The following is a 12,207-nucleotide window of genomic DNA, read 5'->3' as shown; positions in this document are numbered from 1 at the left end:
TGTTTCCTTGCGGTTGTTCTTCTTACACCTGCTGCCATCAGATGGCTGGAGAAACCAACGTTCTCCAAATCAGGAGCAGATCTGACTTCCCATGTGGATGGGATACCCCAGGGTGGCTGTAGGCAATGCTGATGTTTTTTTAGCAGCTGCTGTTGACCAAGTCCAGCGCTGGGGATCGTTCCTTGAGCAGAGAGGGCCTTCCTTCCACAGCTGGCTTGCGCAGGGGCTCTGCTGCTGGTTTCCAAGGCAGGGCTCAACGTGCTGATGCACTGGTTGCTTCTGCATTGTAGGGAGTTGTACTGATCCCTAGAATTGGGATCTGAACCTGCGCAGGCAACTGGCCATTGACACAAATCCAGTTTGGCTCGGTGGCAGAGGTGCGAGTTGTCCCAAGTCAGAGCTGCAGAGCTGTGCGTCGGTCTGTGCTGTACAGAGCTAGCAAACACTGCCGAGGTGATAATAGCGGCACAGAGACATCCAGTTCGGCCCCTGATCACAAGCAGAGAGAAACAGCACAACTCCAGACACCTAAAAAGTACCACTGATGCTCTCCAAAGGAGGGCTTGTGTAACCTGCAGTCAAAGGATGCTGTCTGCATCCTAAGATCTGGAAATGTATGTGTGAAATGGTGGTTGCTTATCGACAAGGTGTTTTATTTTTTTTTTTCTGTGTTTGCAGAGGAACCTGTTGGAGGAAGATTCAGATGAAGAGGAAGACTTTTTCTTGTGAGTTTCTGAACGGCTGCTGTAGGGAATGTGATGTCTTAACTGCCTCCATCTCTCAGACTGGAGGTGTCGAATACCAAAAGCTGCTCCCTTCCACATAGGTGGAGGCCTGGGAATCAAAACCTTTGATTCCTTTGAGATGATCTCCCGGAGCCGTGGTATCGAGCATGAATTAGGACTTAATAGGTGTGACCTGTATAAGAGTGGGGTGTCCCACATATCCTAAGACATGGGAGGCATGACAACAATCCTCCATCCACAAGGCATTGGTTCTGTCTTTGGGTCTTTAGCTTAAATACATGTTTTCGTTGTATCTTCCATCCTGATTGCTCTCTTTTCTGCCTGCAGGAGAGGGCCTTCTGGACCAAGATTTGGACCCAGGAATGACAAGATCAGGCAGTAAGTTGTTCCTCAGTGTCACACAGATAACATCTTATTCTGGCACTGCGAGCTCCTGCTGCTGCCTTACCGGAGTATTTCTGTGTAGTTCTGAATATGAGCATGGCTTGTGCTTTCTTTCTTCTAACTGACATTTCCTACCCATGTCCACAGCTAAGGAAAATCTCAAATTTGATTCAAGCTATCAAGAAATTGTGCATTGACCGAGGCGAAGGGATAGGATTGTATCACAGTAGCTTAGCGGAGTTTCTAAAGCCCTTGCTGTGTTCTGGTGATGACCTGTTCCATGCTTTTATGAGGCTCTTTTTCTAGAGCATTAATCCTGAATTTTAACCTTCGCTAGCACCTTTTTTTATTGTTTCATTGCTTTTTTTTCTTCTTCCTGTAACTTGCTCCTTGATGTTTCAAGAAAGCAAGTGGTCAGGAGCACACCAGGACCATGTTTTTTGGGCAGCGGCTGGTCCTCTGGCTTCCTCTTCTCCAGGTAAAAACCTGACATAGGTGACCTGGAGATGAGCAGTGACTCAGTGGGTCAAAGCAGCTGGACAAACAGGAAACCATTACAGCTCGAGGAGGATTATTGACTGTATTAGGGCAAGAAGGAAGGAGTGAACACTCTGGATCCTTCTCCCATCAAGTCATTTCCTGCATGATGCTTGTTCTGGGTTCCAGTTTGTCCTGCCCTTTTCTGTGAGGGATGCGATGGTGGTACTTAGTGGAAAGGGGGGTATGTTCACAGACCCCTGGTTTGCGTTGTACTGTTTCCTTTGCTGACTTCCGCGGAGCCAGAACAGAGATCTGTGTGGAGACTGATGACCGAGCGTTATTCAGACTGGGTTGTCTTGTGTGCAGCCTGAGTGTTGCTCTTCGTTAGGGATTTTTTTCATGCCAGGAAGAACCCAGTGCAGCTCTGAGATGACTCATTGCCAACGTCAGCGTTAGGCAGTGCTTGCTTGTGTGCCCGCTTGCCACGATACCTTGAGGGGCAAAGTGTACTCGAGTTACACAAGAGGCAGTGGGTCAGTCACTGCGCCCTGAGTTTTCAGGGGGCTTCTGCTCCCTCTGGGGTGTTAGGGTGCTGTTGGTAGAGGCGCACTGGTCCTTACGATAAGCCAGTGTGGATAAAGCCTCCCTACTAGGGCAGTGCCACACTGGCCTGGAGTGAATGAAAAGGATGAGAATTGGTTTTATGCGGGTCTCGCCCCCATAAAAAGGTGGAGAGGGGGTGACATCTACCCCTTCATCCCCTGCTGGAAAGGAATTACAGAGCATCTTCTGCCTTCCCTGCATGGCAGGGGAAAACAGGAGCTGGACTGCCTTGTCCAGGCAGGAGGGAGCGGGGGCTTAGGTAGAGGGGATGTGGGAGTTTTCAGGAGGCAGGGAAGAGTGTATTTTCAGGAGGTGGAGGATAGCACAGCGGCTTTGAAAGAGAAGAAAAATGAAAGAAGAATTCACCCAGGAAGTGGTGGGTTCATAGGTGTGATGTGACTAATGCTCAACACACCTGAGGCTTGCCTGTTGCCAGAGATTGTCTAGTGGGCCTGGTATGGGATACGTCCCTTGGATAGCAAGTGGCTACATCTATCTAATATCTAGAGCATCTATTATAAAATGGTATCTATTTTCTGCTCTCATCAATGTTGATTGCTTTGTTTAATAAGCACTTACAGGGTGCAGTTGTCACTTCTTGTCGTGGAGCTTATTATTAAGTTTCTGATCAGACCAGCCCTTGTGCTGGATGGATTGATGCCTGGTCTCGTAATGGTGCAGTCCGTTCTTGTTTCAACAGAGGAGGAAAAGGAGGGTTGGGTTGCTGCTGAAACACTGTAAGGAAAAGACATTTTAAGGAGGAATTTGCACATCTGGAGAGCTGAGGTGTAGCTGGGCAAAGCTAGAGAGATTGTAGCTATAAAGGGCTGGAGGAACGAGGCGTGAAGATAGGCGTAGAAGGAAATTGGATGGAGGATTGGGTAGAGGAAAAAGTGATGGGATCATGGGAGCAAAGGTGCGGAACATGTTGAATGTGAGGGGCAAGACTGGAAACTTTTCCTAGTTGTCGTTGGCAGTGAAGGGGCTTCGGTCAAGGCGGAGAGTTTGGCAGCAGAGACCCTCGAGGCTGCCTCAGCTGCAGAAAGAGATGGTGGGGAACACTGCAAACCTCGTAGGGGAAGGAGACAAGTTAGAGCCAGCAATAGTGGCAGGAGGAAGCGTCACAGTTCCCTCCGTACTGTGTTTTGCCCTGATAGGTCTGGAAGTTTAGGCTCTGTTGTCCCAACAGCTGCTCGGTTGGGGTGGACGCTCCCCCGGTAATTAAGTGGCCGCGTGGGGTCCCTTAGGCTCCCTCTGAGACCTCCCTGTCCCGGGGATGGGCTGGAGCTGAAAGGTAGCTTTTAACAGGCTTTTATCGTTTTCCCCAAAGTTCCAAAGAACAGGTAAGGGAGAGCTGATCTCTCTACTCTGCCTGTGCTTCCAGGCTTTGTGAGAAGACCTGAACATGTGTCATGAGAGTTCTTAGTGCCTTTTCAGGGGAAGGTGGGATGTTCATCTTCCACCTGGGTTTCTTTTAGTTAGAATAGGAGCCTCTCATCACAGGTCATCTTTTCAAAAGCATTACCAAAATCCCCTACTTTTCTGCGCTGCTTGACTTCCTGATGTTTCTACTTTCAGGCAACCGTGCTGCTGGATTCGGGTTCCTGCTCATGCTGGCAATGAGGCTCAGCACACTGCTGTGGTTCCCCGGGAGCCAGGTCTTGGTCCCTGTGATTCCCCCATTGCATTGCTGAGGGTGGCCAGCATCCGCGGCCCCGGGGCTCGGCCCCAGTGGCTCTGTCTGGCTGCAAGCCCCAAGTTACGTCCCGAGGAGGGGAAGGGTTTGGGGAATGGTTTGAAGGCAAGAGTTGACAGCAGCTTCCCAGGGACTGATTGCTCATCGCAGGTGGTTGGTTGTGCAGTGGACCCCAGCCATAGTCCAGGCTTTCATTTGAAGGTAATACCGAGACCATGTTGTCAGACATCGTTGTTGGGTATGATCCTTTCAAGGACTGAAAGGCTTCAGGGAGGCATAGACTGCTGTCTTCCTCACAGTTGGGATGAAGCAGCAACTTAAAACCAGGGATTTGTGGCCCGGTTCAGCGCTGATACCCCATTGTTGAGTACGGCAGAGCTTTCTGCCCCCCTTTTCTGCCCCTCTGCAGAGAGCCGTGCCTCAGGGAGCGCTGTGCTGTGCTGGCCTCCTGCCTTTGCACCGTCCAGCTGGCTTGGCTCTCCATCCTGTTCCCTCTTCCCTGGGTTACTGCCACAACGAGGGGTGTTTGGGTGTAATTTGCACCAAAATACACAGCACTATTAATATCGCTGGGGTGGAAAATAGAAGTGTGTCATGCTGGCTGTAAACAGCCAGCTTGGAGACAAGAAGCAGCCTTGAGCAGCACATCCCATGGTGCGTGCATGGCCTGTTTACGCCGTCTGAAGAATGCGGCACTGTTGTTAGCCCAACACCGTGACCAGCCCAACACCAGGGAGTTTTTCAGTAGCTAACCCAGTGCGGCCAAAATCGAGAGGCTTACTCCTCCTGCTCTGGACCAGGCAAAGCACAAGAAAGAAGAGTCTAAACCAAGCTAAGCGCCAGTGGGTCTCTTGTTGCTGCTTTGATGGCGTGCACTTGCTCTCGTTGTTAAAAGCATCATATTTGCAGTAATTAGGAAGAAGAAGGGTCATGGGAGACATATTTTTTGCTTTTGTCTTGCTCTCTTTCCTGGCAGGTATTTATTCTACTTTACTTCTCTTGGAAATCTGGCAGGAGCGAAGCACATGAGATGTATGTCTCAAAAGCCAATAGCTCCCTAACAGGAAATATGTTTTGTATTAGAGGATTCATTCTCTTTTGCCAAATAAAACAAGAAAATGTTTTCTTCTCGATGCGACTTGAGTTTCCAACCTTAAGCATGCCAAACTAGTGGGAATTGTTGAATTTGCTCTGAAACTGCATAGGCTAATGCATAGGCTGGGCATCTTTCAGCCCCCTCCTGGAGAGGCATCTCTTGCAGCAGTGATGGGTGGGAGAGAGCAGAAAGCAAGGACTGGCTTAAGGTCTGGTTAAGGCACTGTGTGGAGATGAAAGTTTCATTCCCTGGCTCCGTCTCTATCTTCCTGGTTTTTTTTTTTTCCCGGGGTTCTCTTTTACATCAGATACCAAAAGGTATTGGGGTGCTCAAATGTGTCTGCCTTCCACGGGAGTTAAACACCTCAACATTTGCAAGAGTTTAAGCTTTGATTTCTCTGTGCCTCCATTCTCCATCTGTGAAATGTTTTGTTCTCTTGGGGACGGCTAACAGAATGCACAGGCTATAGGCAGGCGCTAAAGGCACACAGCGTTTCACCAGCAGCTTAAGTGAAAAGAAAACTTGGGACGCTGAAATGCAACTTGGGCAGTGGCGGTCTGTGCTCCATAGGTGTCTCCCAATGCTGGTACCCAGCAGAGCAGCTTGAAGTTACATACCTGCCCACTTTGCCTCGAAGGCTTTGGGCTGCCCTGGGACTGCAGCAGTATCTCTCCAGGCTCTGACCTGTACTGGCGGGGATACAGGTGGGATTACATTGTGCTGCACTTTCTGAGATGCATTGTAACCTTGCGTGCTCCCTCTTGTTAGTTGTACCAAGATAACTTGGTTACAAATCTGTTGTGGGAGGAAATCTCTTTATTTTTGAAGCCAGTAAATGATTTTAGAAACATTTACATACTGCTAATGTAGTCTTCTGCCTGTGAAACTGATGTTTAAGGCCTTAGAGTTTTTGCCAAGTTGGCTCCTCTGGGATAGCAGATGTTTCTGCTTTTCCTCTCTCGCTCCAAGCTATAGCAGCATTGCTGGCAGCTCCGAGCTGGGACTTGTCCGTTGTGCTGAGGTAAGGAAACCCCCTTGCAGAGCATGCCTCCTCCTCACGTCCTCAACCGCTGCCCCAAGGAAGGGCCACGGTGCTGCGTGTGTCCTGCGTGGGGTGGACGCTTTGCTCCACAGGGTACCACTGCCTGTTTCCCAGGCAGCGTCTGCCTGCGTCCTCAGAGCCACTTCTGCGCTTTATTAATGGTGGCAGCTCTGTCACTCGCCTCATACCTTGTAAAACAAATGGTGGATTAGAACAGGCTCGTGGGCATGGGGCAGGGTCCTGCTGAGAGGCGTTTGGGGATTATCTATGCCTTTCCCCTCCAGATAAGAAACTCGTAGCAGGTGGCCGCCATCGATGCGGAAGGCAGGAGCTGCCACCCACCGCACGGTGTCGGGGGTGCAGAGAGATGCTGCTCCCACGGACTCTGCGATGCAGCACAGGGAAGGCAGGTTTCTTTCTTGTGGTATCTTAAATAAAGCAAGTTTTTACGTGTGCTGCTGGAGTCCAGCATGTGCTATATGAGGGCTGTTGAGTCAGAAGTTGGCTTTAGAGGGGTTGCCAGGTTGTTGCAGCTCTGGAAGCTGCAGTGCAGTGGTGCTACAGAGCCCGACCTGAAATGCTAAGATGGGAAGCCCCTTCATATTCAAAGATCTGGAGCTCTTTCTAGAGCTTTTTGGGGAGAAAAAAGCATTTTCTTTTAATGATTTTCCCTGCCTGTTTTTGGAACGATAAGTAAATGTGAGCAAGGCATGTGCTTTTCCATTGCAACCACTGTTGCTTGTTGTAGCCACTCCTCATGTGCGCATCTTGGTGCAAGTGTCTGCTCGGCAAGAGGGATGTAGCTGGTAGGGAGACAGGAGAAATAGGTCAATGTAAACCTATGTCCCTAATTAGAGGCATGGTGGCTAGGATGGGGCCCTGTTTCTAGTTCTGCAATGCCCTGTTGACTGAGACAAGTTGCTCTGGGTCTCCCTTGGCCCCGGCTTCCTGGACCATGGTGGAAGATATGCTGTCCTCGTTGTACCAAGTGCTCTGAGCTTAGGTGCTGGATGCTGGTGGCTGTCTAAGTGGTGGAGTTGGGTCTGGTGCTGCTGTAAAAATTCTGATTTGGCAAATAGCATCTTTGAACATCTGCATCTGCGAGATGGCAGTAGGGAGGAGAGGGTTTTGCATGGGTCCAAGGAGGAAGATGTTGTGACTGGATAATTTGGGGAGCAGGAGAGTGTGCTAAGCAGGTGCAAATGATGGGGTGGTGGCAACCCTTCTTCCCTTTGGGGACACCAGTGGCGCACTGTTAATAGGAGGTATGTGTTTCTGGTAGCGTGGAGAGCGGCCTATTCATGCTGCATATTTGGGAAATGCTGGATGCATTTCGATATGTTTGAAGAGCTTAAATGTTTTTAATCAATGCAACCTAAGTTGTCAAACCTAATGCTTATGCAGAGTGAGCGGCCTGGAGCTATTTCTGTTTTGTTGCCCTGTGTGTAGCGTTGCCTCCAAGACGTTGCTGTTGCTTTCTGGGAATGGTATGTCTCAAACAATGTATTGCCTCCCTAGGGCCCCAAGAAATTTCTTATTTCTATCTCCAGGAAAACTAAAGTGTATTAGCTCCAAAATAGAAACCAGAATGTAGCAGTATTTTTCCACCAGGAGAATTTTTCTCTCTTACCAGTGTGGCTTTTTTATGGAGTGAATAAATGCATTTATAATAACCCTGCGGGTGTGATTTAGGCTACTGTTCACTGAAGTGACTACCCACAGAGTTGCGTAACCTATGAGAAGATGGATTATAATAAGTTGGTTTAGTTCATATCAGCCATTTCTTTACTGTCCTCTTGATGCCCCTGTCAGAGTGGGTTTCATTTAGCAGCTCAGTTCCCAGAGGGGGGAATGCACCTTGCTTTGATTTCACTCCAAGTTATTTAGCAAAGGTGCAGTGCAAGGTTCTATGAAATCTAGAAAGATAAGGTGCAGGTTTTATATTTTTTTTCCCTTTGATGTGAGCTCTTCTGCAGCAGAGGTGCCCACCAACAGCAATTAGTGCCTTTTCTTACAGCATTTATGTGTTAAAGGTGTTACGGAGGGTGGCCTGCTTCTGCTGACTTCCCAGTGTTCCCCTTGTGTTCCCTCGCCCTTCCTGGGATTGCCAGAGACCCACCCCAGGCAATGCTGTGCCTCTGGCTTTCTCAGCATCCCATCAACCTCCCTCCACTGTTGTCCCCTTTGATTTTTGTTGGTGGGCTCCCGGACCCCGTCGGCTTGGGCGACTCTGAGCAAGGGCTGGCACTGCAATGCAGTTGGTGGTGCTTGCTTCTGCTCCTCACGCTGCCTTTGCTCCGCTCTAGTGTCCAGAATCAAGTGGACGAAGTCATCGATGTTATGCAGGAGAACATCACGAAGGTGATTGAAAGAGGCGAGCGGCTGGATGACCTGCAGGATAAATCAGGTGCGATGCTAAATGCAGCTCTGCTGGCCTCTTCCCCACATCTTTTCCCTGTTGCTTGGCCAGGTTACCTGGTTTCTGTTCAGAAAGTGCCTGATGATAGACCTGGGCTTGTATTTCTATCCTTCCTGGGAGTGGTGTTTCACAGCCTTGGGCTGCAGATCTGACTTTTTGCCAGCATTCTCCTCTTTCCACCTTCGCCTTCTGCTGCTCCGCACACAGGCACTAGTTTGGAGGTGTTTGGGTGCTGTGATTTAGTTAGCCCTTCAAGCAAAGGTAGATCGGTCCATCTCCCAACGGCCCTGAGCACTTCAGCTGTCCGCTCGCTTGCTGGCTTGCAGAGCAAATTCCTGTCCTCAGAGGGCAGCCAGTACAAAGGGGGCTCAGTGGGACTCAGCAGGTCTGTGTGTGCTCTAGGGAAGGGCGTCACATTGGCATCTGCTGTGGCTTTGGTGAATCACGCTGTGGTTGGGTCTTTTCCCCTAATGCTGAGTTTATTGCTTAAAACTCAGTGGAGTTAGTAGAATGAGTGGATGCTCTGACGGTGTGTGTGTGTGCGCTGCTGAATCGCCTCTTTTCTTTCCTTCAATAGAAAGTTTATCAGACAATGCAACAGCTTTCAGCAACAGAGCCAAGCAGCTTCGGAGACAGATGTGGTGGCGAGGCTGCAAGGTGAGCAAGAACAGGAACAGGCAGGGGTGGGTTTGTTAAAGGGTGATTATCTGCCCTCCTCTGGGAGGGGATGGAGAAGCTCTGCTTTCTAGCTGAAAAGATGCTGGAAGGCAAAGGCCTCCTTTCAGGTCGAAGCAGCTACACATGGCACTTGTGTAACATGCCTCTGTGCTCCCCTTGCAGATGAAGGCGATCATGGCGCTGGTGGCAGTCATTCTCCTGCTCGTGATCATCAGTGAGTAGCTCCAGGTCACCCCAGCTATCTCTGGCATTGAAATATTCGTGGCACTCCACACCGTGAGTGACACCACGGTGCTGTTGTCCCTGGGGGAGAGCACCTGAGCCACTGGGTTGGGCCCCACTCTGTCTTAAGCTATCATAAGTGGTGCCTGTAGCCCACATCATGCTCCTCTTCTGCAAGGTTTAAACATGCACACAGAGGAGCAGGCTCAAACCAAGTCCTACTGACTGTGGCCAAAGAAAGCCAACGTTGCCCTGCTGATGTTGCATCGATCCAGGGCTGGCACTGACTGATCCTGAGGCTGGTGGGAGTAGACGGAAGAGTTTCAGACCAGAGCAATGTCTTCCAAAGGCCTCTCCACATATATCAACCATCTTGCAATGGGCCTGCTCCCTGCAAACGCTCCTCCCCAAAGCTGCCAGGCTGCTTAATTTTCAGCAAGTAGCTGTTGTGGCTTTGCAGTTGGTCCCTTCCCCTGCCCTCTGCCCTTCCTGATCTCTCTGGAGTTCCCCAGAGCAGAGTTGTTGCTGCTTTTCCTACCAAACAGGTAATAACAACCAGAGTGTATTTCTTCCAGGCAGAATAAGTAATTCAGTCCTCTGCCTGCAGAATCATGTGTTCCAGGGATCCAAGCAGCCCAGCATGGCAGCACAGATCTTCCGTACCGCTGGGTCCGGAGGGTTTTCCTCCCACCGACCATGGCCGGGGGCAGCTCTCAAACTGTTCTTGTTACTTCGGCAAAACCCTCGCAGCCTGTTGTCCTGCTGACACACAGCCTGCAGCAGGAGAGGCAGAGCTGGCAGCAGGGTGGGAGTGTTGTAGAGAGAGAGGCTGATGGAAAATCCCATCTGGTTTAATTTTGGGAAGCTGGAAGGAGATGAAGGTGGCGGGAAATGTGGTCTAGCGTGTGTGCAGGCAGCAGATTGCATTAACTTGAGCTTGGAAACACACTTTCTCTCGCAGCTGCTTGGTGTTTGTCACTACAGAAACGGGGGGATCTCTCTGGCAGGGATCGATGTTGCATGCGAAGTTGTGTGGATGAGAGCTTGTTTCTTTGTGTTTTCCAGTACCCATAGTCCTGAAGTACCGTACCTGACGGGGCAGCTGGAGGCTTCGGTGGAGCTGGCTCTGGGATAACCAAACTGCTGTGTAATTTAAGTGAGATATCTGTATATAGCTTTGAAGTTGTTTTTCTCCAAGGAGCGAGGAGGCGGCGACAAGTAGCCAGTTCTAACAGAGTGTTTTAAGAACTGCCAAATGACCCTTTTTTTTTCGTCGAGTACCTGCTCCTGCTGTCAGACTCTTTTTATAACAGAAGATTCAGTTCCCAAACCGCCTGTTTTGTGGAATTCTGGGTCTCTGGTTTGGAGCTGGCTACTTGCCACTACAGTTTATCTGTATATACGGTTGAGTTGTAATATTAATAATAATACTGTTCGAGCAGTTCCCGCTGCCTGTTGTGGAAGGCACAGGGGACTCTGTCCTTTCATCGGACCGAAGGAGGGAAAAAATGTCTGAAGAGGAACATACCATTATGCTACAGGGAACTGACCCTTCTGTGGAGAACTGCAAGGGTGTTGCTTCTCTCTTGTTCAAAAAAAAAAAAAAAAAAAAAGGGAGAAAAAAAGAAATAATTAGGTTTTACAATCCAGAATACTTTCTGGTCCTGCCATGGGAATGTACAAGCTCAGTGTTTTCAGTATTGCTGCTTACAGCTGTGACTAAAGACATTCCAGTAAACCTATTTTTGACTGTACATGTGGAGTTTCTGCATGTTTTCATAGTGTTCTGGAGGACATTCACAGCTCTCCACTGCTGGGAGTCCCTAGGAAAGGGCTGTTTCAGTGTTTTCTTAACAAAAAGCAAGAAGTCTGTGCAAAGTCCAGCTATTAGCCCAATGATATAAAAGACACAGCAGGAGAACGGCAACTCTCCTGAAACCAGTCCAGGGTGAACAAGCCCATTTCATATTCAGAGCCCTTCACCTTGATGTGGTGGTTGTGGTCCCAAACGCCAGCCCATTTTGTGATCCCTGTGATCCGGTGGGGTGGGGGTTGTTCCCAGACAGATGCGCTGGGGTGCTCAGGGAGGCGAAGGGGCCCCTGTGCTAGACTAAACAGTAGCTGAGCTCCTCCATCCATGGGTGGGACTGCTGTGTTTGGCTGTCTCCAACCTCGGTCTTGGGTGTCGGTGGCATTTCTGTCTGCCCTTTATTTTTGGGACCCTTGTTCCTTCCAGCCATGAGCCTGGGACTTTAGCTGAGCTGAGATCAGGCTCTCCTGGTTCTCTTTATGCTGTCTCTTTTCTGATGAGAGAAGCATTGTCCTGCTTAGCGTGTGTCTGAAGTAATTTTGGAGAGGGGAAACGGTGCCCCAGAGAATTCTCAGTGCCGTGTCTCAGCTTCCTCTTCTGAACCTGCCCCCAGGACCTTGTAGACAGTTTCCACCTGAGTGGTGGTGCTGCCTCATGCAGAAAAGGGGATTAAAAGTGAGCACAGCAGGCTGGAGAGTCGGATGTGATTACAAGCTCTGCTTGGCCTGCTGGAATATAAATAGGGCTTTTCCCCTCTGTGGGCCCTGCTCTCTCCAGGTGGGAACCAGAAAGCCAAGCTGGATTTTTCCTCCTGAAGTGTAGCCTGGTTTTAAGATCATGCACCCAGTGGAAGGGACAAAAATCATCCTGCCTATGCCTTTGGCTACTCTCCACCTGCAAGGGATCAAGAGAGTGGATGAAGAGGGACTGTGTCTGTCTTCAGGGGGGCTGCAGGTCTTGCTGAGCTATCAGGTGCCTTTTCCTGCCAGCTGAAAAGTGAGTTAACAGCACTACAAGCCTGTGTAATGGCT

At 49.7% G+C, this 12,207-nt stretch overlaps 1 protein-coding gene across 1 annotated transcript; it reads left to right on the top strand.

The window, feature by feature from the left end:
- Nucleotides 1–647: 647 nt before the first annotated feature.
- VAMP4 (vesicle-associated membrane protein 4) lies at nt 648–10,975 on the top strand (the record flags this gene model as incomplete). Its single annotated transcript, XM_009583457.1, has 6 exons — nt 648–725; nt 1,074–1,124; nt 8,354–8,454; nt 9,044–9,123; nt 9,307–9,358; nt 10,432–10,975. Coding segments are annotated over 6 exons (391 nt in total), but the record flags the coding sequence as incomplete, so codon positions are not given.
- Nucleotides 10,976–12,207: the final 1,232 nt, after the last annotated feature.

The sequence above is a fragment of the Fulmarus glacialis genome, unplaced genomic scaffold (assembly GCF_000690835.1).
Source record: "Fulmarus glacialis isolate BGI_N327 unplaced genomic scaffold, ASM69083v1 scaffold39698, whole genome shotgun sequence".
NCBI classification, from domain to species: Eukaryota; Metazoa; Chordata; class Aves; order Procellariiformes; family Procellariidae; genus Fulmarus; species Fulmarus glacialis.
This window is presented reverse-complemented; position numbering and strand designations above follow the sequence as displayed.